This window comes from Plecotus auritus, assembly GCF_963455305.1.
Source record: "Plecotus auritus genome assembly, chromosome: 5".
NCBI classification, from domain to species: Eukaryota; Metazoa; Chordata; class Mammalia; order Chiroptera; family Vespertilionidae; genus Plecotus; species Plecotus auritus.
In genome coordinates this window covers 156,314,865-156,342,067 of record NC_137776.1, presented here as the reverse complement: position 1 = coordinate 156,342,067, position 27,203 = coordinate 156,314,865, and the positions used below count along the sequence as shown (strand labels likewise).

General features: G+C 48.6%; 1 protein-coding gene and 1 long non-coding RNA gene across 2 annotated transcripts; both read right to left on the bottom strand.

Moving 5' to 3' along the window:
* Window positions 1-1,745: 1,745 nt before the first annotated feature.
* LOC308247792 lies at window positions 1,746-17,706 on the bottom strand. Its single transcript, XR_013960562.1, has 4 exons — window positions 17,654-17,706; window positions 16,982-17,114; window positions 16,016-16,220; window positions 1,746-3,050 (listed from the first exon to the last, which is right to left on the bottom strand). It is a non-coding gene; the product is annotated as an uncharacterized lncRNA (long non-coding RNA).
* SPAAR (small regulatory polypeptide of amino acid response) lies at window positions 11,460-12,785 on the bottom strand. The gene has a single exon (XM_080667387.1). The coding sequence runs from the start codon at window positions 12,663-12,665 to the stop codon at window positions 12,438-12,440; it is 228 nt and encodes a 75-aa protein (XP_080523513.1). The 5' UTR covers window positions 12,666-12,785; the 3' UTR covers window positions 11,460-12,437.
* Window positions 17,707-27,203: the final 9,497 nt, after the last annotated feature.

Genomic DNA, 27,203 nt, shown 5'->3' with positions numbered 1-27,203 from the left:
GAGCATGTGCCCTCCTGACTGGGAATTAATTGAACCATAACCTCCTGGTTCATAGGTCGATGTTCAACCACTGAACCACACTGGCCAGGCTAAATGTTTTTTAAATGAAGACTTATATGGAGTTGCTAAGAGTAGGTGGTCCTCATCTAAGTACCCTTTCCTGTGGCTGGTGTCACATTATAAGCAATAGTGTGCTGGAGCTGATTCCCTCAGGCCGGAGAGAGCCAGTCATTTGTGACTCTCAGTGACGTCACACAGGTAACTTGAAATTGACCACAGAAGTATTTATACCTCCCTTCAGAAACTGTCAAATATTACATATCAGGGTTGTGTTTTTTTTTACATTTTTTTTTCAGAGAGTCAGTTTACTAGCACACACACTAGTTATAAGTGTGTGCTTGTGGCCTGTGCTACTTCGAACAGTAAGCCATTTTTATAAATAAAATAAATTGTAGTAAGTTCATACTTATAGAATACTTATACAAGTCCTATGAGTATTATCACAAAAAATAACACATTTTAGAAGCAAAATAAGCCCCTTTATATTGGCAATTTCAGCAAGTGATTCTGTGTAGTGCTATCAATAATGCTAGTAGATATAAACGTTAATGTTCCTTGAAAATTTCCCAATAATGGTCACTGGCATTTCCAAGTGTTTGAGCATTCACTACAGGCTACAGTTATTTGTAAGTACCTAACTGAAGAGCTGTAAAAAGAAGATGTGATTGCTGCAGAATACTCCAACGTGAAATCAGAAACTGCTCTAACATCTGGGTCAGCAAAAGCAATGTTGAATTCAGCAGCAAAATCAAGACTAGGGCAGCAAACATTTTTTTCTCATTAAAAAAGGAAATGAGCCCTAGCTGGTTTGGCTCAGTGGATAGAGCGTCAGCCTGCAGACTGAAGGGTACCAGGTTGGATTCCAGTCAAGGGCACATGCCCTAGTTGCGCGCTCCATCACCACTAGGGGGCGTGCAGGAGGCAGCCGATCAATGATTCTCATCATTGGTGTTTCTCTCTCTCCCCTCTCCCTTCCTCTATGAAATCAATAAAAAAAATATTTTTTAAAAAGGAAATGAACTTGACCGGTATGGCTCCGTTGGTTAGAGAATGTCCCAGTACACCGAAGTTTCTGATCCCTGGTCAGTGCTCATACAGGAATCAACCAATTAATGCATAAATACGTGGAACGACAAATCAGTGTTTCTCTCTCTCTCTCTCTCTCTCTCTCTCTCTCTCTCTCTCTCTCTGTCTCTGTCTCTGTCTCTCTCCCTCCCCCCTTCTATATTCCTTCCTCTCTCTAAAATCAATTTTTTTAAAAAAGGAAATGAGCTTTTATGAAGCAACATGTGCCTTAACACTCAACTAAAAGAAGTTTGAGACATTCTTAATTTAACCAACATTAATGCAAAATAAAAGAAAGTGTTCTATGTCTGGAATATGTCACAAAACAAGGTCAAAATTATCAGATGGAGCAATTAATGCTTTGTGTTATTGAAGTTCTTTTTTAAAATATTTTTATTGATTTCAGAGAGGAAAAGAGAGGGACAGAGAGATAGAAACATCAATGATGAAAGAGAATCATTGATTGGCTGCCTCCTGCATGCCCTCCATTGAGGATCGAGACCACAGCCCGGGCATGTGCCCTTGACCAGAATCGAGCTCAGAACCCTTTACTCTGTCCACTGAGCCAAACTGGCTAGGGCTAAAGTTCATTATTAATAATTTTTAAATTTTAAATATTTGTGATATTCTCTTTCAATTTTTATTTGGCATTTATCTGTGTTAATGTTCTCTTCTTTTTAATGTTTTCTATAATATGTCTATAACAAGTACAAATCATTTTTACACGTTATTGAAATAATCTTGTCACAATGTATTGGTTCATAATAGTAAACTATAAAACATACTTTTTACTGAGAACATCTGAAATTTAACATCATACTATCACAGAAATTTATTCACTGTTTCTTCTTATGGTCACTTGTTTAAAAGTCATATAAATAAAATGTTATAAAAATGCAGGACAATTTATGATCTCGGGAATTCCTGAGAATTCCTGGATCCCAATGTATCGTTACTGAATGCTAAATCTTAGTATCAGTTTGGAATTTGGACACATTATTCTGGACCATTGACTTGCAAGCTTTTTAAAGCAGCAGGCTTCTATCAAACAAAATCTACGTTGGAAAAAGAAGATATAAAAGAGGTCAAAACGAAGCTCTGGCTGTGGAGACAAAGAAAAAGGAGACGTGATTCTGTCCTGAACTTTGTGGCCAAGCTGCTGAGTGACTGGGGGCCTGTCACTTTGGTGTCACCGAGTCTTGGTTTCCTGATCTCTCAGCTGCAGTTGATACAGCTCTCCTGGGGCCCACAGGCCGCTGAGAAGCTTTGCAAACTTGGGGCACCTGGTGGAGTGTGAGGCGCTAGACCTCCACACACCTGCCGCAGCCTGTGGTGTGAGCACCATGGAGAGAGCCAGGACTGGAGCCCCAGACTCCACAGCCAGCCTGGCCGCTTTTCTGGGCCTTGGTCTCTCCCTCTCTCTCCCTTTCTCTCTCTCTGCCAGTGCCTATCCCTTTTAAGGGCTGGGCCTTCAATATCAACCATACGTTGGGTTTAAATTAGAGTCATTCAATAACTAGTTGGGATCACACATTTTCTCTCTCACGCGAGAGTTATGGATTATAAAAAAGGGGCGTGTGAATTTGAGGAAGTTCCAAGTTCACTGAAATGGGGACCAGGAAGTTGTATTTCAGTCTAGAACTGCCGTAAAATGTAGAGGCACCTGTCAGTTCCCTCGCCAAACGTCAGGTCGCGAAGGGCCAGGAGGCTTGCAGGGGTCCACGTTTTCCTCGGGAACTAGTGCTGCCTCATGCCCACGCTGAGCACAGGCACGCAGAAAGGGCGGTGATTCGGTTCATCTGCGCCTGGAGAGCGCTTGCTAAGTGGAGCTCTGGTATTGCTCAACCCAGAGAGCTCTCTTTGCAAACAAAAACCACTTACTGAACAGCAACAGTGAAGTTTGCTTGTCTTAACCTTTGCACCATCTTTAAAACAAAACAAAACAAAACATTATCACACGTAACAAAACCAACACATGCTTGTGAAAATAAATCCAGTGCAGAAGGAAACAGTGCCAGCTTCCTCCTCCCTCCAGGCCTGTTGTCCCCGGCGGCAACCATATCCTTCCAGACTTTTCCCGACATTCGTACAAACACATACACACATGTGTAATTTAGGAGTGTTCTTGCTTTTGTTTGTTTTCTTACAGAGAAGGGATATCTCTTTATTGGCTCTTTCTTTTTTTTTATGAAACCATTTTGTAACTGGCTGTTGTTGTTTTTTTCTCTATTTATAATGGGCAGTTTCCAAGTTAGTTCGTTTTTGTGATAGCTATTAATTCATTTTGTGGATGTACTGTAATTTTTTTATTTCCCTATAGATGGATTCTTGGAACTTACGTTTTACTATTAAGAATAGTAGTTCGATCCCTGGTCAAGGCACATACAAGAAGCAACCAATGGCCCAGGGGGGGGTGACTCGGTTGGTTGGAGCACCAACCTGGACACCAGAAAGATTGAGGGTTCGACTCTCAGTCGGGGCACATACCTGGGCTGCAGGTTTGATCCTGGGGCGGGGCAGGTGCGGGAGGCAACCGATAGACATTTCTCTTTCCCATAAATGTTTGTCTCTCTTCTTCATCTCTCTTTCGACAATCAATAAATTAAAGAAGAAAAAGGAAAAGACTGCAAGAATGCCCTTGGACATATATGTGTGCACACTTGTGCAGGTGCTTCCATAATGTACAACTGGGGTCGCGGGAGGTGCACACTGCACAGCGCCTCGCAGGGGCCTGCCCGTCTCCACACTGTTACCCTTACCCTGCTCGCGCCAGCATCTGAGAAGTGCGATTTGTCGCCCCACTTGTATCTGTAAGCTCGTCCAGTCCACCCATCCCGAGCCCAACAGCCTTCTTCAGCTCCCAGACTGCAACCCCTCTGATGCCACCTTCCTCTGTTCTTTGGCCCCAAAGCATGGGATTGACAAGCAGAGCAAATCCAAGCCTAAATCTTGGTGAGCACTAAAGGTTAAGTCGAAGATACTTCGCTGCTGTAACCAATTACCACACACTTAGAGGCTTAAAACAACACACATATTATAATAAATGTGTTAGGTAGATAAGGGTATCATCTTACAGTTCTGGAGGTCAGAGTCCAGGATGGGACTCATGGGCTTGAGTCCAGGTCTCTGCAGAGCTGGCCCCTTCTATCACCGAGTCTTTCTCACACCACATCCCTCTCCCCTGCCTCCCTCGCCGCCCTCTTCCACTTTAAGGACCCTTTGATTGCCTTTTTATGACATTGGGCCCACCTGGGTAATCCAGAACAACCCTCTTTTTAGGTCAGCTGGTTAGCAACTGGAATTCCCTGTGCCACGTAATATGCCATATTCACAGGTTCTGGGAATTAGGATGTGGACACCTTGGGGAGACCAGTATTATGCCAACCACAGGTACCAAGTCTGAAGGAACAGAGCCCACACAGCAGCCTTCTGAGGAGATTAGAGCTGTGTCTGAGAAAGATCCCTCTGGGCTGGGGCTGTGGTGAGGCAGGGCCAGGGACATTGCAGTGGTGAGGTCTGTGCAAGGACAGGACAGTGGGCATGGGGAGGGGATACAGGGAGGGTCAGGCTGAGGGCAGTGCCGTGCCCGCATCTCAGAAGTTCCTGAGGACTCAGGGCCGCTCTGTATGATGCGCCACAGCTCTGGATTCCTAAGTGGGGCCTGTGGGAGTCACAAGTGGTGGCAAGGAAGCCCCTCCCAGCAACGGGCCCTGATGTCACCTCTACAACTGGGGGGAGGAGCTCCTTGGCAGGTTCTGCAGCCTGGCCTGGAGCTCGGATCAGGATCCATGTGCTGTCTCAGGAGGCACGGGGCGGATGTGGGACAGCCAGGCCTGACTCCAGGCTAGGTTGAATCCCAGGACACACCCTCTACTCTCCACCCACCCAAACACACCCCACAGGCCCAGAAATTCCTGCAGTCGCCACCGCTCCAGATCCCAGCAGCCATTGCCCCACTCCCCTGGGTACCTCCACTGTGAGAATGAGGCAGAAGGGTGTGTGTGTGTGTGGTGTGTGTGTGGTGTTTGTATGTGGTGTGTGTGGTGTGTGTGTGTGTGTGTGTGTGTGTGTGTGTGTGTGTGTGTGTGTGTGTGTGTGTGGTGTGTGTGTGTGTGTGTGTGTGTGTGTGTGTGATCTACCCCCGTCTGTGCTCCTCTGTCCCCAGAGAGTTTATCTGTCACCATTTCTATGTCTGCATTTGACTGTGTTTTTGTATTTCTATCTCTGATTGGAGTTGGTTTATATTTTTTAAAAAATAACTTTAGTTTCATTTCCTTTGTTAGTTTCCTGTTTTTTCTTATTCAAAAGCAAACCATTCATGACAGGAAATAAAATGAACAAAAAAAGAAAACATTTGAAATACAAACAGTCCCACCCACCCAGAGACCATCACCAGTGAAGACCTAGGCATGCAGCTTTTTTCTATGCATCTTGCAGGCATCTAAGTGCATTTTAACACAAATGCAATTTTACTACAAGGCAGTTATTGTTCTCTCTTTGACTCTACTTTTACTTACTGAGATGATGAATGCCCTTTGTTGAGTTTAAATCTGCCCTAGCCTGTTTGGCTCAGTGGGTAGAGCATCAGCCTGTGGACTGAAGGGTCCCAGGTTCGATTCCGGTCAAGGACCTTGGTTGCAGGCTTGATCCCCAGCCCTGGTCAGGGTGCGTGCGGGAGGAAACCCATCCATGTGTCTCTCTTCTATTGATGTTTCCCTCTCTCTGTCTCTTCCCATTCCTCCCGCTCTCTAAAAATCAATTGAAAAATAACCTTGAGTGAGGATTAACAACAATAAATCTGCCTCATTGTTCTAAGCCTGTGTTAACATTATGACTGTGCTAGGATTTGCTGGACCGGCCCCCTTTTCCCTCTTGATTGGTGTTTTGGCTATGTCTAAGTTTTCACTGTCACAAATGCACTGGATGAGTGTGTGTGTGTGTAAGGGGGCTGGATGGGCTGGGGGGGAGGGGCAGTGATTGTCTTTTCTTTTTTTAAAAATTTAATAAATCTTTATTGTTCAGATTATTACAATTGTTCCTCTTTTTTCCCCCCATAGCTCCCCTCCACCCGGTTCCCACCCAACCCTCTGCCCTTACCTCCCCGCCACTGTCCTCATCCATAGGTGTACACTTTTTGTCCAGTCTCTTCCTGCACCCCCCACACTCCTTTCCCCCTGAGAATTGTCAGTCCACTCCCTTTCTATGCCCCTGATTCTATTATATTCACCAGTTTATTCTGTTCATCAGATTTTTTTATTCACTTGATTTTTAGATTCACTTGTTGATAGATATGTATTTGTTGTTCATAATTTTTATCTTTACCTTTTTCTTCTTCTTCCTCTTCTTAAAGAATACCTTTCAGCATTTCATATAATACTGGTTTGGTGGTGATGAACTCCTTTAGCTTTTTCTTATCTGTGAAGCTCTTTATCTGACCTTCAATTCTGAATGATAGCTTTGCTGGGTAGAGTAATCTTGGTTGTAGGTTCTTGCTATTCATCACTTTGAATATTTCTTGCCACTCCCATCTGGCCTGCATAGTTTCTGTTGAGAAATCAGCTGACAATAGTATAGGTGCTCCCTTGTAGGTAACTAACTGTTTTTCTCTTGCTGCTTTTAATATTCTCTCTTTGTCTTTTGCTCTTGGCATTTTAATTATGATGTGTCTTGGTGTGGTCCTCTTTGGATTCCTTTTGTTTCGGGTTCTCTGCACTTCCTGGACTTGTAAGTCTATTTCTTTCACCAGGTGGGGGAAGTTTTCGGTCATTATTTCTTCAAATAGGTTTTCAGTATCTTGCTCTCTCTCTTCTTCTGGCACCCCCATAATTCTGATGTTGGTACGCTTGAGGTTGTCCCAGAGGCTCCTTACACTATCTTGAAGTTTTTGGATTCTTTTTGCTTTTCCAGTTGAGTGTTTTTTTGCTTCTTTGTATTTCAAATCTTTGACTTGATTCTTGCGGTCATCTAGTCTGCTGTTGGGTCTCTGTATAATATTTTTTATTTCAGTCAGTGTATGTTTAATTTCTAGTTGGTCCTTTTCCATATCCTCGAGGGTCTCGCTAAATTTATTGGCCTTTTCTAGGAAATTCTTGAAAAACCTTATAACCGTGGTTTTGAACTCTATATCCAGTCATTTGCTTTCCTCCATTTCTTTCATTTGTGATCTGTTTCTTTGTCTCCGCATTTTGGCTGCTTCCCTGAGTTGGTTGAGTAGCTTTGTGTGGTAGGTGTCCTACAGGGCCCAGTGGCTCAGCCTCCCCAGTTACCTGAGGTGGACACACTTGGTGCACCCCTTTGTGGGCTGTGTGCTCAGCCTTGTTGTAGTTAAGTCTTGATTGTTGTTGGTATCACTGGGAGGAATTGACCTCCAGGCTGCTTGGCTGTGAGGATCAGCGGTGTCTACGCTGGGAGAACTTCTGTGCTAGAGACACCTTTATGGGACAAGACTTGCAAATTGCAAAAGCCTCTGTGCTCAGCTTGGATGCGCGGAGTTTCAGGGCAGAGCCAACAGCCTTGGCTTCCCGTCAGCCCTGCCCTGTGAGGCCCCTGGGTCTCAGTGTCCCTCGGTAATCGCTGCAAGCACCTCTGAGAGAAAGCCGCCCTCAAGTTTCACCCACTCCCAGACAGTCCAGTTTCTCCCTGAATGAGTCTGGGTTCCCAGAAACTCGCCTGGAACTGGAGTTCAGTGCAGTTGGGAGCTTCCGTCTCCCTCCCGCTTTAGAAAGCCGCTGCGCAATCAGCCGCCTGTGCATTCAGCCGCCCGTCCTCTCCACGCACGCATCTCCGTACCTCAGCCTTTTAAAGCTCTTCTGAGTCTCAGTGTGCTTTCCTCTTTCCTTCTAGTTGTAGTATTTCCACTCAGCCAGCTTTCCTGTGGTTCTGGATGGTGTCCGTTTTGTCTTTTAGTTGTAGTTTTGAAATTGTTGTGTGAGGCAGCAGTTTAGGTGTTTACCTATGCCGCCATCTTGGTTTCTCAGTGCTTGTCTTTTCAAGTGTCATGTCCTGAGGGGAGCTGGGACCTGGCATGGCATGAGGACCCTTTTCTCCTTGGAACAAGTGGTTTCCTTTAAGGAAGGTACTTTTCCAGAAACATGTTATTTCAGGGCCTGCAGACTCCGGAACCCACCTTGTCCCAGAGAGAAACGCCACCCTAATTGCAGGCTGGATGTGGAGAAAGAGCAGGGTGGGGTGAGCTCCTCCCGACAGCTGGGCTTTGCAGGTATCCCCCTCTCAGACATCCTCTTGACAAGATAGGACAGGATTCTCACCTCCCCTGTGCAGCCAGGGAAACTGAGGCCCAGCAAGTTCATGGTGGGGTGAGGCTAGGACAGGCCTGGGTAGAGCACATCAGGGGTGCAGCTGGGAGGGAAGCCCTAGGAGGTGAGGGGTACGGCTGGGAGGGAAGCCCCATGAGGTGACAGGGAAGCAGGCCTGTGCGTGGAGAGGGCAGTGGCATCTGCCGAGAGAAGCCTTGGGAGGCCTGCAGGCCAGCTCAGGGCTCAGGCCATCAGCCTGGAAGTTCCGCCTTCACCAGGTGTTATCTGGGGTGAGGCTGTGGGCTGCCCGTTAGATCTGTATATGGCAGAGATCCCTTTCTTCCTCAAAGTCAGAGATGGAGGTGGGGGCAGGTGTGAGCAAGGCTTTTGTCCAGGGAAACCCAGAGCAAACCAAATCCCAGGTCCTCTGGCCGTTCGTCCTGAAGACATGCAGCATGTCTGCTGAGGGTGTGCCTGACGCAGACCCCATGTGCGGAGGGGAAGGAGGGCATCTTTGCTTCCTTAGGTCCCTGGGGCGGCACTGCTGGGAGGCATTGGCCCAAAGCACCTCAGAGTGGGTCGACTCTGGGGGTGAGGGGCTGCTGTGAGCACCTAGAGGGGAGATACAGAAAGCACAGCACCTGCGTAGCAGGAGGCCGAGAAATAGGAACCAGCAATAGTAGAGTGAACAGAGAGGAGCCTGGATTTGGAACTGGGAAGCCTGGGTTCACTGTGGTTCCGCCCCAGATTTCCAGGGTGACCTGGAGCGACCCCTTCCCTTGCTGCCACCAGATAAGAACACTCCGGGCTTTGCTAGGTTCCGGTGCCAACCCAAGTCCCTGTCCCTGCACTGACACCTCCCTCTCCTGGGCATAGAGGAGCTTCTGGCTGGCCTGTCCCGGACACAGTGGGCTGCATTTTGAATGGCAGGAGCATTTTGGCCAACACACATCACAACATACACATACCACACAACACACACGCTCACACACCAAGCACTCACACACCACACATGTGTACACCCACACCATACACATCATACACTCACATCACACACATACTCCACACTCACACCACACACCCCACACTCACTGTCACGCCCACACCCACACGTAACAGAAGCAGGACTGTTGGAGCTGCTCACCCCTTCTCCGGGTCATCATCCCAGCCTCTCTTTACCCCAGCCCCTCCCCATGCCCACCTCTGAGCAGATGGAGAAAACAGACCATCTGGCATGACACCTTCACCTCCCTTCTCCCCCAGGCCAGGCACGCAAGCCTGTACCCCAACATCCTTCCCGCAGCATTCCCCGGCCCCCCTACATCCAGCCTGCCCCGCCCACCCACTCCTGGGTGCTGCTCCCAGGCCTCCCCAGGGGCCTCTTCCAAGGGTCTCTTCCTTGCTGGCGCTCTCAGTCTCTCTCTCCGATCCTTCTCCTTTGGGCCTTACATGGGCTGGACCTCCCTCCCTTACTAAAATAATAATAATAAACTCTCCCTCAGTGCAGTGCCTCTCACCACAAGACATCACTCTCCTTCCTTTCAAATGACCTCCAACCGCGATCTTCCTTCCTCCCATCGACTCCACTGCCCTCGCACACACTCCCCCCATGTGCACACACCTGTCCAAGCACACCACTGTCGGGCTGCTCCTTCACTCAGACTGTTCTCACCAAGGTCACTATCAACTGTTGTGTTGCAAAACCCAAGGTCTCGCCTTCGCTGACGCTTCCCTCTGGTTGGCCCATCCTCTCTGAGAACCACTCTCGCCTTTGCAGGGTTGCCAGGTAGAATATCGGCCCCCATTCACATTAGAATCTCAGGCAGACAACAAATATTTCATATAAGTATGTCTCACATATTACATGGGGCATTATTTATACTGAAAATTATTTACTGCCTGGGATTAAAATTAACTGGATGTCCTGTATTTTTATTTGCTAAATCGGACAACCCTATTCCCTGCTTCTCTGCCCCACCAGCTCCCCACCTTCCTGTCTTCTCCAGTTGCTCCTCCTTTGTCAGCTGCCCAGGTGCTGGCCCTGACTGCCCCTTCTCAAGCTCCCTGCTCTCCTGGGGCAGGGCTTGACAGACTGCCCATCACCTGCAGAGTGAGGCTGAGACCTCCACCCCCTCCCATTGCTTTGTTTTCAGAATGACGTGTGTGATTCCAGCCTACAGGCCCCGCCCTCCACTGACCCAGGGAGGGTTGTGCGCACACAGTATAGGGACAGAGCCCTGGATCTGGGGTCCTAATATTGGGTCCAGCTGAAGGATGCCTGGCCTGGAGCAGAGCCAGCTCTGAGGGCAGAGAGCACCGGAGGCTGACTCTTTCATCCCTTGCAGATCTTGCACCACCATCTCTGCCCACCTGGAGCTCTAGTTTCCAGACATTTCTTTGTGCTGGACACGCTCACTCATCTCTGACTGGTCTAGGTGCCTCTGAGAACAGGCCCCTGCTGAGTTCCTGTGGAGATGCACCGACCATGGCCCCTTCAAGGAAAGACCTCCAGGCCAGCCTCAGCCACAAAGTAAACCCTGGTGGGGAGGGGGCAGCACTCAGAGGAGGAGCAAAGGTGGGGTATATTAAGGGCCTACATCACAATTTGACTTCTATCCAGTTTTCTCCCTCCTTCTTCCCCTCACAGACATTGGTTCCCTGTAACATCTTGCATCCCAAACTTCGTCACGGTCACTTTCAGAGAACACGACCTACAGCAGTTCCCTTTACTCGGTCCCCAGCTCCTCCCTGCAGCCAGTTCCCTTCCGCATGCATCTAGGAAGGCCCTGCTTGGGAGCTCTAGGTCCAAAGTGACCAAGACACGGTCCCCAGGAGCTGCCTCCCTGGGCTGTGCCTCTCCCCTCCCCATGCTCATCCACTTCATCCCTCTGCACCACCCTGTCTCTATCCCTGGCCCCGCACCCTTCTGAGCCTCTGCAGCCCCAGCCTCTCTCTCCAAGTCCTTCCTGTGGCAGCCACATGGCCAAGGTGGCCGGTCTGGGCACACTCAGAGGCCAGAGCTCCCTCAGGGCCAGTCCTGAATAGAGAATGCTAGCCAGGAGACTCAGAATTCTGTACCTTTCAAACTATACTCTAAATATGGCACAGCATTTATTTCATGGGTACAGAGAAAACAGATTTTCTATGAAAAAGATCTGAGCCGTTCTTTGTGATGGAACAAGAGCTCTGTTACATGCTCTCAATGTAACATTTTAACTTATCTGGCATTGGCATTGTCTCTGAGTTCCTGATTTTCTGGGCTCAAATCACTCACATTCTCTACAAATAGAAGTGACCAGTAAGAAAAGAGTACTAAAGTCTCTTTCAAAATATGTTTCAAAGTCTTCTTTCTTGCTCTCCTGTTAACAAACCTCTCATACTTTCTGTGACTCTGGTTTTCTCTTCTGCTTCCTTTTGTGGTTTTCCAACCCCGACGCTTGGGAGACCCATAAAAGGATATACATCTTCAATTATAAAGTAAATCACTCGCAGCCCTTTGGTTTCAGCATGTCAGGGCTGATTTCAGGCAACTGGCAGGGGCTGGCCTCAGGCTTGGGCTCTGTGAGATCTGCACATGCAAGTAGCAAAAGGGCTCAGCGAGGGGAGCAGGCAAGAAATGTTCTGTAAAAAGCGTCCACTTGAGGGCGCAGCTTCCTCTGGTGGCAAAAGAACCAGTTTGTAGGCATCCTGGGATAAACCTGAGTTAACGGAATCTGCTTCCGATAAATTCCAGTTCTCCTGTGGATCAGAAGAGCTGGCCCACCGTGCGATCCAACACCGTTTGGTCACTCACTCTTCGGACCTCTCCAAAGCCCCATCCTGTGGGCGGAGTCCATTGGAGCTCTTGGGGGTCAGGGCGGACTCCACCTGGTCCCATCAGGGTGGATCTCCCGGCCGGAGGGCATAGCAACCTGGGATGGGATGCAACAGGGCGATTGCTGGGCACAGGCAGGGAAGGGCAGGAATGCCAGACTTGGAGGAGTGGGACATCAGGGAAGGCTTGTTGGGGGGTGAGTCTGACCCACCAGCAGAGCAAATCCTGGGGGCTGTTAGGCCTCACATGAAGGTCCAGAAGTCCCGGGCACCCGCCACTGCCTGGGCATGGCGACCTGGCCCTGTGAAGAGAGAAGCCTCCTGGTGAAACGTGGCCACTGTGAAGCTGCGGCCAGGCCCGCCCTGAGGATCCGGGGCCTTCGAGTCACAGCTGAAGCAGCAGAGGATGCAGGTGATGGCCACGGTGATCACAAACAGCACGGCCACCATGCCAATCACCGCCGTTTCCATGGCCCCGCGTGGCAGCTGGTGCACTGAGCAACCTGGGGTGCAGCTTGAAGCCTTAGCTCCCCATCCAAAACGGGGCTCTTGGTGGCTCTTCCAGCAGGTCCCTGCGGTCTTCTAAGAAGATACTGGTGTGGGGTCCTGGGTCGTGCCCGCTCGAGACCGTGGGGCGCTCTGCATGGCACTGCTCCGACCTCTGTCACTGTTTCCTACGTCTGGCCAGGCTTCTGAGAGCTGTGGTCAACTCCACTGGGCGTCTCTGGAAGAAACGCTGACCTGAGAGATGTGCGCTCAAGTCTCCCGAACTCAGAGGAGCTGGAAGGAGGGGGCAGAAGGCTGTTCACAGGGAGCCTTGCCAACCCGGCCCTCTGGCGACGCCTGCGGATTTCAGGAAAGTTTGTACACTCAGACAAAAGACAAAAGACTCCCCGTCCTGCGGATCCGGGATGAGCCTGGGCTCCTCCCCTAGAGGAACCGTGGGCCAGTCCTTGAATCAGCCCATCTGCTGCCTCCTGAGACCCTGGCCTGTGCTGGGGCAGGGACACAGGTGGACAGAAGACAATGCCAACCCTGGACACAGTGGGGACGTCTGTGAGTCCATAGGGGCCGGGGCAGGGCTGTGGGGGAGGCCTGTTTCATGTGGCCTCCTTTTCTGCATGTGTTTAGATAAGGCCAGGACATGTGGCCTTTGTCCTACAGTTCCCCAGGAAGCCCTCTGCTGTGCCGGCCCCCAGCCCTCTGTGCCGCCCGCTCACCCGCTGTCACCCTCAGATGCTGTGAACGCTTACCCTGGGCTTGTCTGGAACAACAGCTCTGACTGTATGTGATTCCATGGTCTCCTGACCTGGCGGCCACCCCAGGAGCCAGGTCACAGCACACCCAACCCTGGTGCTGCCGCCTTGGTCCAGCCTGGGACAAGGCTCCAAGATGTCTGAGTGGCTGAGAGCACTTCCCGAATGCCTTCCGGCTGTGTGAGTGAGGGCCCAGGACTTCCTGAATGCCTTCCCCCAGTGGTGAGTGGGGACCCAGGGCCTGCGCAGCTGCCTGTCGCCTTTGGTGACTGCACTCACCCCACCACCCAAGCCATTCCAGTCCTGCCCCCCAGGTTCTCCACTTCACTGGGTAGGGGCGAGCCAGGCCCAGGCCACTGAGGAGTCTGCCAGAAGGGGCTCCGTCCTGACACTCACTCTGTCACAGCCCTTTCACAGCCAGCACCTCCTGAGGCCACCACGTCTAAAAAGGAGACGGGGTTATTGGCCCCACTTTATCCAAACTCTAAGCAGTGGAGTAGTGAGAAACAATAATTCCAGGTAGAGGACACAGCCAGGCATTCGCTCACATAATTGGTCCAGCAACTCTGTGAGGTGGTTTCATCTCCCTTTTACAGATTCAGATGCTGGTAAGCAGAGGTTACAGCACACCTGTGGCCTATTGCTAATTTGTAGTGATAACAAGAGCACCAAATGGATGAAGAGGGGCTTCCTGGCCTTCCCTCCTAATTCAAAGCTCTTTCTGTTAGGGGCAGAAATAGAATAGTGGGGACTAGCTACAGTTATCCTATCTAATAAAGAGGGAATATGTTAATTGACCATCATGCCCTCACAAAGATGGCAGCGCCCACAGCCAATAAGAAGGGAATATGCTAATTGACTGTCATGCCCTCAAAGATGGTGGCACCCACAGCCACAAGATGGCGGTGCCCAGTCCCCTCAGCCCCGCTGGGGTGGCAGGTGCACGGCACGGCTGGGTCTGCCCCAGGCGGGTCCAGCCTCTCCGCACACCTGCCTCCGGAGTCCCCCAGTCCTCTCAGTCCCCCAGCCACCTAGGGCCAGCCCAAGGCTCAGGCAAGCCGTGGATGGTGGCTGCCCAGCCTCCCAGGACCGCCCGAGGTTCAAGCAACCAGGGCTGGCTGAGGCTTGTGCTGCCGGCAGTGGCAGCAGCAGAGGTGTGATGGGGGCGTCACCTTCCCCTGATCACCGGGTTGCCTCCCACCCCTGAGGGCTCCCAGACTGTGAGAGGGGGCAGGCTGGGCTGAGGGACACCCCCCTCCAGTGCATGAATTTTCATGCACCAGGCCTCTAGTAAGAAATAGTAATCATGCTCTATTTACCATGATAGTTCTGTTCTGATTAGAGAAAGCACATTCCAACCTGGCTGAGAGTTGTATGCCCTGGGACATGGGCGCTGACACGGGAATGCAGGCCATCCTCCTTTCCCAAGAACTGCCTATCGCTATGGAGAGATTTATAGCCTCCTGGCTAAAACAATCTAGTCCTGGAGGCACCTGCCCTTTGCAACCCCCAGCCCTCTTGCCTGTAACCATTATACCTTGCCTACTTTCCCATGCCTGTAATTCTTACTTTCCCACGTAATCTTTGCCCTTCTACCCAATATAAGCAGCTGGTTTATGGGGAAAGGTAGAGCAGATTTTTGTGGATGACCTGCTGCTCTCCCATACTGGAATAAACACTCATATATGATTCAACAGTGTCTCTGCTTAATTGGTTCAAGTAGTGACAGGCAGTCTAGACCCATTGATTGTCTGGTTACATTTCCACAGAGCAGTCCCCTCATTCTACAGTTTTACTGATCAGAGTATGGAGTCTCAGAGAGGGCTAAGGGCTAGCCCAAGGTCACACAGCCTGGGTCCTTTTCGATTTCTCCAAGACCCCAGTAAACTTTCTTTAGTAGCAGCCTAAAGTACTGCCTACACATAGAATGGGAGAGTGACTACTGGGAGTATCATGCCCTGTCAAATTCTCACTCTTCTCTTTGCTAAGATGATTGAACAAACCTGGGCTTGGGGCTGCTCCTTCGAGAGGGCAGAGGAGGAGCATGGAGCAAGCCGGGGCCATGCCTGGAAGCTGGACACCTAGAATTACTTGTATTAACTGGGACAACCAGAGAGAAGGAAATGTGAGGAGCCAATCTGGTGCTGGTGGTTTCAGACTGAATTACCAAGATCAACTAGTCAATTCAGGAGATAGAGGGTATCAGGCAGACCCAGTTTCAAGCTGGGTTATTTGTTCCTTTGACTTCTCATTTGCCTGTTCTTTGTGGAGTTGGAGGCCAGCTGTGGTAGGTGTGCATTGTTCAGCATTTTAAAAACTAGCCCAGCTGGCGTGGCTCAGTGATTGAGAGTCAACATAGGAACTAGGAGGTCATGGTTCAATTCCCGTTCAGGGAATATGCCTGGTTGCAGGCTTGATCCCTGGTAGGGGTCATGCAGGAGGCAGCCGATCAATGATTCTCTCTCATCATTGATGTTTCTATCTCTCTATCCCCCTCTCTTCCTCTCTGAAATTAATAAAAATGAAAATAAAGTCGAATAAAGTACAAGGGTTCAGGCCTCTTACCTTCTGCCTTGTATCGATTTCCTTTTCTGTTTCTGAGATTTGGGGACCCTCCTTGGATTCACCTGTGAAATAGGTCTTCTGGTCCATCCTCATAACAGGCAATCAGTAATTGTGGCATAATGAGAGGGACCCCAGTTACACAGTGAGGACAGCACAGTCTGCTTTGAAGGCTCTTAGCAGTCTTCATGGACCTCACACTGGCAATCTGCAACATGGAATGACCAATGTGGCATCTCAAGCACAGGGCAAAAAAACCCAAAAACATGGATAAAGGTAGACCAAGTTCAGACACCTCCTGCAGGAGTGGGGTTTCTGCAGGTCCCAGAGCTTATCTGCCCTCGAGATGGGCTGCAAGGAGGTGGAGCCCAGGAGGCCAGCCAGGGCAGCCTCAACCTCCTCCCAGCTCAGTACCCTCACCCCCAACCATCCTCAACAGTCTCGTTCCGTTTATCAGCATTATCAGGAGAGATGAGAAGAGCAAGACAGCCATCAACCTTTGCCCACAATTCGGAGATGTTTGTCCTAAGGGTATTTTCCACCCCTTTTCTTAGAGTTGTGTTTTTCTTAATCCTGTGATATTCAGCCCCTGCCCCTGAGCCGCAGATGCCAAAAGATGTCTATCACTTAGTTACGTATGTGTCCTCCAGCATCATCTTCATCAAATGACCAGAAAAAAAGACCACTTTCCATACATCACACTTACATTAACAAGGGAAAAGGTGATGCAGGCACCCTGCCATAAAGAACTGACGTGGGCTCTGCAAAGAGGAGGGGGAGATGGCCAGAGGTCTACAGCCTCCACCTGTGAAATGTTTCCTGCCTTTCAGACCCCCCCCCCAAAAAAAAAAAAAACTAGGGAGATGGAGCAGGAGCCTCCTGGGAGGCCCCAGGACCCCAAAGACCTAATCCCACAGGGCCCTATGCTCTACTTGGTGTCCCTCAGGCCCCACCCCCAATCATATTTACTTTTCCAGAGCCTCCAGGGGAGAATCCTTCCTGAGGATCTGTTGTGTGGGCCAGTTCTGTGCTGGGGGGCAGGGAGCCCTCAGAGAGTTCTCAGTTCTATGAGGGCAGGGCCCTTGAATCCCGCCATAAATCTCTGGGGAGAGAGATAAAGTGTGGTCAGTGCTACAAAATAAATACAATAATAATAATAATAATAATAATAATAATAATAATAATAATGATGATGTTGGAAACCCATGGGAGGGCTTCTTCTTGGACAAAGACACAGAGAGGGTAAATTTCTGGGTGTTTTTTGGGGTTGAGACTGGAGCAGTGTGAATGGAACAAAAGAGCAAGTGGGTAGGCGCGAACCAGACCAGGAAGGGGCCTTGAATGGCCAACCAAGAGGCAGAGACTTCATCCCAAGGGCAATGAGGAGTTTCAGCCATTCCCTCCGGCTGTCTCATGGAGATGCTTCAGAAAGCGGCAGGGCTGGACAGGGACCCAGGCTTGGGGGGGATGAGCCAGGGTGGGCACTGGGGTGGGGGAGGGGAGGCAGACTGGAAGGACACTGCACAGATAAAATCAACAACACATGGAAACACAGGGCCACTTTCCCATCCCAGAAATCTAGTGTGACTGTCTGTGTGAATTTGCCTCCCTCGTCCCCGTACCCACAACCCAAGCACTCACAGAGAATCCACAGGGAAACAGAAAAGAAACAGGACGTTCTGTTCTGTTCTGTCCCTGTGAGTCAGCAAGCCCCTGACTTTCTGGCCTGCTCTCAGGCCCCTCCCCACGCCCTCAGGCCTCTCCTCCTTCCACTTCCCACCCAGCTCACAGGCCGAGGCTGCAGGCCTGGAACAGGATTTCCTCCACCCTGTGGAATTCTGCCAGCTATTCCTGGGATGTTTGAGAACTTGCCTCCCAGCCGGCCGCCCCTCCTGGCTTTGGCAAGGAATCTCTGTTATCTGTCCCACTTTAGGGAAGAGGAAACTGAGACCCCAGGAGGCAAGCACTCTCCAAGACCACCCAGCACCACATCCCAGTTTAAAGAAGTCCCGCCCCACCCCCACCCCAACCCCATGGCCACACACAGGCACCAGGAGGGCAGGCTATCTGGCTGGGGACTCAAGGTCTGGATAAGAAACCCTGACCCAGTTACCAAGGAAACACTGAATTCAATACAGACCGTGGAGAGGGGCTCCGCAGGTCCCAGAGCTCAGTCTGCCCTGAAAATGAATCGGAAAGCCGCACCGAAGGTAGAACCCTGGCCCAGCCTGGGTGGCTCAGCCCTCCTCTTTCTGAGGCCCCGGACTCTACCACAGAGCCCACTGGCACACAGAGAGCCCACTGGCACACAGAGAGCCCCCACTGGCACACAGAGAGCCCACTGGCACACAGAGAGCCCCCACTGGCACACAGAGAGCCCCCACTGGCACACAGAGAGCCCCCTCTGTTTTGTTTTGTTTTGTTTTTTGGGGGGGGTGGTTCTTGTTAATCCTCACCAGAGGCTATTTTTCCTTGATTTTTAGAGAGAGTAGAAGGGAGGGGAGAGACAGAGAGAGAGAAACATTGATGTGAGAGAGATATCGATTGGTTGCCTCCTGCACACGCCCTGACCAAGGCCAGGGATCGAGCTTGCAACTGAGGTACGTGCCCTCGACCGGAATCGAACCTCACCCTTCAGTACACAGTCCGAAGCTCTACCCACTAAGGAAACCAGCAAGGGTAAAAGCCGCCACGCCTTAAAACCTCCTCAGAACGCGGGCCCCATGCCTTTCTCGCCTACTGTCCACCAGGCACTGCAGAGCCCACCCAGTCCCCCCACTGCACAGCCAGCCCTCAAACCCCAGCCAGAAGCTACCACCCCAGGCACTCACTTCCCATCAGAGAGGGAGGTCCCAGGGGAATGCAGACTCAGGCCTGGCTGCTTCCTCCCTCCCACTTGAGTTGTAATCAAGAACCTCTTCACAAAGCTTCTTCGTGGTTTTTATTTTTATTTTTGTATTAAGTCACCCGTGAATTAACTGTGCAGCCTCATACTGCCTTGTCCAAATGAAAGGGCATTGCCAGGGCCCCTCCCAGCTACCCCCACCCCCCACCCCTAAGCCAGAGGGGAGGATGTCAGAGGGGAGCACTTCAGAGAGAGCTCAGCACATCTTCCACACATCAGCGTGCACCAGTGCACTGCAGGTGCCCACTGAAAGTTACAGTCACAAGGTGGCGTCCATCCCCCAAAGATCACCCCTGCTCTCACCCTCCTCGCCCTGCAGCATGAGCAGGGCCACCCCAGGTGTTCCTCCGTCCTGTCCTCTGCTCCACAGCTCACTGGGGCACCGAAGGCAAATGAAGCCCAGGCAGGACCGAGGCGCAGTCCCGTGTTCACACAGAGAGGTGCCCTCTGCACCGGAACATGGGGTCCACTCATCCTGGAGACGGTAGGACAGGCAGTGGCTGCCATCCACGGGCATCAGCGGCGGCCTCGGTGGGTGTGGAGGTGAGTCTGGTGGGCACGGTGGTGGTGCAGATGCTGGTGGTGCAGTCCCGCGTGGTGCATGTGAGGCATATGGCCGGGATGGTGGGGATGGTGGGGATGGTGAAAGTGTCCCAGGCGGCCCCGGGCTGGGAAGAACCAAGGCCGGGTCTGCCGAACTCGGTTTCTCCTTACAGCCGGACGGTTCATCTCCAAATCATGGTCCTGCGGTCCACCGTGCAGGCAGGTGGCCAGCACCAGCAGCAGCAGCAGAATGGCCAGAGCAGTGCCTGCGATCAAGCCCACAAGAGTCGTGCTCCCCAGGAACCCTAGCATCTGGGAGCTGGAGAGTCCCCTCTGCTTAGTGGCTCCTGCTGCTTCCTCCCCTCCAGCGGCCTCTGCTCAGCCTCCCAGTCACTGAACTTTGTTGTCTCAGCTCCTGCAGGCTGGATAGCAGCCAGGGAATGTGGACACAGCCTCTTTGGGCTGGAGCTGCAGGCCAGGGCGAGGCCGGCAACTGTTAACTCTGAGGGGAGGCTGGGTGAGGACAGAGGCGGAGGGCTGTGGAGGGAAGAGCCCTGAGTCTGCAGATAAGAGGTCTAGGCCCCCATCCCTGCTGCCTGGCCAAGTGCCCAGGCCTGCCCTTTCCCCTCCCTGGGCCTCAGCCCCTCCCTCTTTTAGAGACAATAAAGTACAGTGACTAAGAACATGGGTTCTGGAACCACACAACTCACTAGCTCTGTGACTGCACAAGTTACCTGTCCTCTCTGTGCCTCCGTTTCTTCATCTGTAAAATGGCTAATAAGAGTATCTTTCCTCTTAGGATTTTCTGAGGATTCAGGAATTAAGATATATAAAGCACGTAAACCAGTTCCTAACATGTGTGCCATCAATATTATTGTGAAACCAGACAACAAATGGTTCAGGGTTTCCTGTGACTACTTGAGCCAATTAAGCAGAGACAGAGTTGAATCATACATGAGTGTTTATTCCAATAATGCCAGCAATATGGGAGGGCAGCAGTCACCCACAAAAATCTGCTCAAGCACCTCCTACTAGCTGGCTTAAATAGGGACCAGGAAGAAAGGCTGCATGCAAGGGGGAACAGAGGGGTGGCTGCAGGGTCTGTGGTCCTGTGTCTCTTTCCAGGATCTTGACGTTTCAATGGTATTAAAACCCAGCTTGGCCAGTTCCTGGAACCTGAGAATGGTCAGCATTCCTGAGGCAAACTCCCGGAGGGGGTCAGGGTCTAGGCACAGCAACCAAATCAAAGAGAGTCCTGTCCTCTGTCTCTTCTCAAAATGCATGTTCTTTTCTGAGCAATGAACTCATCCAGGTGTCTCTTATCTTTTTACACTCTATTTTTCTTCTAGCAGGACATCCTCCAGTTTTCCAGGGTCTGTAAGAAAACCTCTTACCTATAGTTAGTAAGGTCAATAATCATTAAACTGTGGCCCTATTCTTATTGTGTGTTCTTCCCTCTACAACTCCCCCCCACCAATCAATATTATCATCTTACATCTATAAGATTAGTTTTTTGTTTTGTTTTTTTAATATTTTTTTTATTGATTTTTTACAGAGAGGAAGGAAGAGTGATAGATAGTCAGAAACATCGATGAGAGAGAAACATCGATCAGCTGCCTCTTGCACACCTCCCACTGGGGATGTGCCCGCAACCAAGTCACATGCCCTTGACCGGAATGGAAACCTGGGACCCTTCAGTCCGCAGGCTGACGCTCTATCCACTGAGCCAAACCGGTTTTGGCAAGATTAGTTTTATATGGAAAGTGTCTTGCTGCTGAATTGTATTATTCCTGGCCTATTATAATTTCCCCTTATGGATTTTTGGCTCGGAACCCTTTCAGGGAAAAGGGGCGTTGGTCTCTTCTAATAACTGCTTCTTGCTGATGGGGGGCAGAGTCCTGAAGTCCTCCTTGTCTGACAAAAGAAAGAGGAAGCCAAAAAGGGGAAAGTAGTTTTAACTGAAGCCAATAGTAGACGTCCATGTTTCATCGATTCAATAAGTCTAAACTGTTTTGAGTCTTACTTTTAGGACACAGTGATGCAGATGGCTTCTACAGTGAGACCTATAGTGTGTGAGCAAGGAATCAGGTAAACTTAGGCATATAGAAGCAAACAAAACACAAAGGTTAGTGCATACAGTAAATCATAAACAGCAAGATTTTCAGATACAAGGCTTCCACTGGAATGAAATCATACAGTGACGATCTGATAGATTGTCTGTAGTTAGAACATTTCTGGTGATGTCATCAGGGCTAAGGCCTGTATGACATACACAGACACAGCCTTAAAAATAAAACTTTGAAGACAGTTAATTGTACTGGAATCTAATACCCACAACTGGACATTGTGGTTTCAATTGAAGCACAGTTTTTTCCCCTAAGACTACCCTTTTTTTCAGAGATTATATCAAGTCTAGTTTTTTGTTTGGCCTGACTATTTGCATAAACACAACAAGAGTAGCAATTGATCACACAGGCTTTCTCGAATTTGCTTTGCTGGAATTTCATTCATTTATAAGGAATCTTAGATTGAGCTCTAGTGAGCTATAGGCCCCTCAGGGCAGAGAAGCCAAAGCCACGGTTGCCTGGAACAACTGTATGTCCTCAAGTCCTTGAGGTCCCAAAGGTGTCTTGAGGTTCCTCCTTGCCATCTTTCAGGAAAGCACTTACTTGGAAAGACTGCCGTGAACCATGTGACCAAGCAACGTACCAGGCTATTTTTCCAAGGGCTTATCCCTTCAAAGTCAATCTTCATTCCTCAAAACTTTCTGGTGACATCCAGAGTCCTGGAATGTCTCTCTCATACATGGCACTCCAGTCAAAGTCTTGGTTAATGAAACCACACTTGGAAACTGGCTTTATGTCCTGTTATGAAGGAATTATATTCTTACTAGAGGCCTGTTGCATGAAGATTCATGCAATAGGCCTTCCTTCCCCTGGCTGCCGGCACCAGTTTTCCTCTGGCACCCAGGACCCAGGCCTTCTCTCTGGCCACTGCCTTCCATCTTCGCTCCAGCTGGAGCCTTCAGTCTTCTTCGCTCCGGCCGGAGCGCCATTCCTGTAGCGCCCTCCACCCCCCGCCATCCTCCTCATAGCAGGCATCCCGCCCCGCCCTGCCCGGCCGCTTCGTGCCTGTGTATGCAAATTAACCCACCATCTTTGTTGGGTTAATTTGCATACTCACTCCTGATTGGCTGGTGGGCATCACAGAGGTAAGGTCTATTTGCATATTTCTCTTTTATTAGTGTAGATTGGATTTATGTAAATAAATATGTTGCTATGAGAACAATAATACTCACTCATTAAGAGTTTCCAAATTCCAGTTGGATCAGATAGGGAGAAAAATGTAAATGCTTCAATATTGGTTATGAAAGTATAATTTACCAAATTGCTTTAAGAAAAGAAACAAGTTTCCTTATGTCTGAAAAACTAAAAGATTAAAAATCAGCAATACTTTCAACAAAAATTACAAAAACTATAATTATTTTCAGTTCATTCAGTCCCATAATACATTTTTGTTTCTACTGATTATTCTTGCCAGTACTTCTATAAATCCAGATACTCTATAGAGTTCTAATAATTTTCATCCAGTTCAAAGGGAATGATCTGAAAAATCTATTCTCAGAGTTATGTAATTTAAAATGTCTGAGTCCTTTCCATGGATCTCTCAGAAGATGTAACATTTTTGCAAATGCATTATAACAAAACAGTGACTGTCTCTAAATGACAAGAAGAAATTTAAAATGACACAGATGATTGTGTGTGTGTGTGTGCGTGCGTGTGTGTGTGCAGGCAGACTTGTTGTAAAGGATAAAGCTAGCCTTGTAAAAGGGGCTTAGAAACTTTTTTTTACTATGCTCTGATTGTACAGCCTGAGAATAATCTGTTTGCTGAAAGCCCAGTACAATTTGCCTTACATACCATCTTAAAACAGACTTTTCTTAGGGTAGATGATTGACTATTTTTTTGTATCTTCTATGGGTATCAGTCTATAAATGTCTTTTATAACTTCTTGAGTCAACTTTGTAATTATATTTTACTACAAAAATATAACATTCTTTGTTTACTTTAAAAAGTAAAATAAAGTTAAATTAAACTAATAAAAGAAAATGACACATTTATGGATTTTATTGTGATGTAATTGACATGGAACTCTGTCCTTTCTGCAAAACACAATATTCCAGAGTAACAATTAGAGTTATAAATGAAAGTATGTAAGAATTTATAGACTCCTGGAGATTTTTATATAATCTCCAGAACATCCATTTTAATAATATGCACATATAAATAGAATATAGTGATTATTTCTTTATTTTACAAAGCTTCCAATGTACCTTAAGCATAAAATTTCCCTTCATAAGGAGAGAAAACAAACCTGTGAGACATTCCAGGACCTACTGAAATGACCTAAAGCCAATTCTACGCCAAGAAAAAGTTTTTTAAAATTCAAACCTGGGAAGGTTGTCAAACATATTTGATCAAAAAATTATATTATTATTATGAAAGAGTATTAAATTATCTATTCATTCAAAATGACAACAGAAGGGTATTAAACACAAACATAGGCTAGCAAAACCTCAATTCCCACGATTAAGAAGATGACTTTTTAAAAAAGTAATCAAGTACCTGATTAATATAACATAGTAAATAATCATTTCAATAATTTATAGAACTTTTGCTTTCTAAGCAAATGCAGAAAAAAAAAATTTCCCCCTTAACAGACTAGAAAAGGACCAAAAGAGTTCCATATTAGTTTACTTTAGATTCATTTATGTAATTAAATGCACTATTCAATTTATATGTTTTTTTTTTCTTCTTCCCTCCATACAATTTCTTTTCAACTTGCACAGATCCTCTGCAGTTTTCCTAGTCCCTTTCAGTGTTTTATTCTTAGCTCATTCAGAAATAACCAACTTTAGAACCACTTATTTTCAATTCTATATTACCAAAATCATATAATTTCTTTCCAATTTAATTAGAATTCTTAATTCTTAGAAACCTTGACCCTTTGGTGACATGTTAGTAATTAACATTCCTCTGATTAGTAATATATCCACATTTTTAAGAGGTATCTATATATATAAAAGCCTAAGCAACTGTTACAATGGAATGACCAGAATGACCGGAACAACTGGTCAACCAGTCGCTATGATGTGCACTGAACACCAGGGGGAAGACGCTCAACACAGGAGCTGCCCCCTGGTGGTCAGTGCACTCCCACAGGGGGAGCACTGCTCAGCCAGAAGCCAGGCTCACGGCTGGCAAGAGCAGCTGTGGCAGCGAGAGCCTCTCCCAACTCCGCAGCAGCACTACTGAGCGGCAGCAGCAGGCCGGGATGAGCGTGAGCGGCACGGTGCCCAGCCCTGGTTCTGGCTCCTCCCTGGCTGCCTGCCACTTGGAGCACTGCTACATCCCTTGGGGGATGTCCGACTACAGTTTAGGCCTGTGGGGTCCCAGATTGAGAGAGTGCACAGGCCGGACTGAGGGACAAACCCCCAGTGCACCAATTTCATACACCAAACCTCTAGTATTTTAAATAAAATACAAGACATATTCATTAACAGATTCAAACCCATCCTCTAGATTCTCTGTAGTAAGAAGCCAAAAGTAGGCAAACTCAGATTAATTAATATTTCACTATCCTGTTACTTCAGAATACCGAGATATTTAATAATTTTTACCATTAAACCCAGCAAATTCCAAAGTTTCAAGTTACCAAGAACATTTATACTTATTTATTATGTCTTAACAATTTTATGAGATTTTTAAAGCCAATTATTATTACCTAAGGCATTTTCTTGGCAGATTTTGTAACAAGAATAACATGATCTTGACCACTTTTAGGGGACTGGAGAAAGGACAGGGGGAGAAGTTTTATTTCCCATATTTTTCTTTCTGAATAGAATCCTTACGATGTAACTACATGAAATCTTGCATATAAGAAGAGATCTTATCCTATTTCAAAACAGAAACAAAAACAACCCTAAGATAAATAAATGAGCACTCTCCAAAGGGGGTACTGGGACATTAGCCTTAGAGTTTTATCTCACACTGACCCAGGAGAGTAAATGGCTTTTGGACTGAGAGGCACAAAGCCCACACAGCAGAGGCAGAGGACTCCCTGTGTCATAAAACGGTGAAGAGCAAACTAAGTCCCCAAAAGATAAGAAAGCGAGCACAGAACATCAGCAACCACACATTATAGACAGACAGACAAGAACTCTCACTAGCTAAGTGTTCCAGGCGGCGTATGCCTTGAGAGGGAGAGAAGGCAGGGTGCCTGAGATTAAGAACTCTCAGCATCTGCTGGGAAGTTCCTGCAATCCCTGCCATGGGTTCAGCCTGCCACATGCAGCTGGGGCCCCAACAAATGGGATATGCCCCCACCTTTAAAACAAATTAAACCAAACAATAATCAACAGAGACATATGTACTATATTTACAGGCACACACAGCCCACAGACAAGAGCTATACACCATGCTGCTCATCTGTCCAGCCACAGAAACCTCAGAATACCTCACATTTGAAAAACAAACAAACCCTGAAACAGAGCAATGTCTCTCGTCTCAGATGGATCAGGCTAAGGCTCGGAGACTAGGCAAGGACCACTGGAGGTCTCTTGCTACCCAGAGCTGATCAGGCTTGCCCATGTGAAAGGTGGTAAATGCCTCCCATGCCATACACAGTTTATGCTTCCAGTGCCTTCCAAAGAAGCCCAGATGAGAGACAGCAAATGTGTATCATATAAAAACACTTCATTCAACTTAAGTGAAAGGGCTGAGAGTGGGACTCCATAGGAAAATTCCTGGCAGTGCTGCAAATAGAAAAAAGTCCAGATTTCAGTCCCGAGAATCTCCAGTCAAGGCAGCAAGAGGGATCCTCGGTACTCACCCCAGAGGAGTTCCCTGCTTGTGATCCCACCAGAGTCGCCAGAAAATAAAACCAGACAACAAATGGGTCCAAGTTGCCTATCACTATTTGAGCCAATTAAGCAGAGACAGGGTTGAATCATATATGAGTGTTTATTCCAATAATGCTAGCAGTACAGGACAGCAGCAGGTCATCCATGAAAAAATCTGCTCTAATACCTCCTACTAGCTGGCTTATCGTATAGGGACTAGAGGTCCAGTACATGGATTCGTGCACCGGTGGGGTCCCTCAGCCTGGCCTGCACCCTCTCGCAATCCGGGACCTCTCGGGGGATGTCAGACTGCGGGTTTCGGCCCGATCCCCACAGGCTGCAGGGATTGGGCCTAAACCAGCAGTCCAACGCCACCTGCCGCTCCTGCCTGCCCCTCCTGCTCATCCCGGCACTGCTGTGCCTGCTGCGGGCTCAAGCCCAGTCAGTCCCGATCTGAGCCCTAGGTCTGGCGCCCATTGGTCAGCTGAGTGGCGCTCACGCCGTGGGAGTGCACTGACCACCATGGGGCAGCTCCTGCATTGAGCGTCTGCCCCCTGGTGGTCAGCACGTGTCATAGCAACCAGTCAACCTGGCGTTCGGTTGCTTAGGCTTTTATATATAGAGATAAGGAAGATTACAGCTCTGTTTCTTCTTGCAGCACATCCTCCAGTTTTCCAGGGTCTGTAAGAAAACCTCTTATCTATAGCTAGTAAGCTGAGTAACCATTACACAACTGTGGTCCTATTCTTATTGTGTGCCCTTCCCCCTCTCAATTGCAGTGGCGTTTGAACTAGATGAGTTGGGAGACCTTGTCATGTGAGAGTCTGTGGCCCCATGTCCTG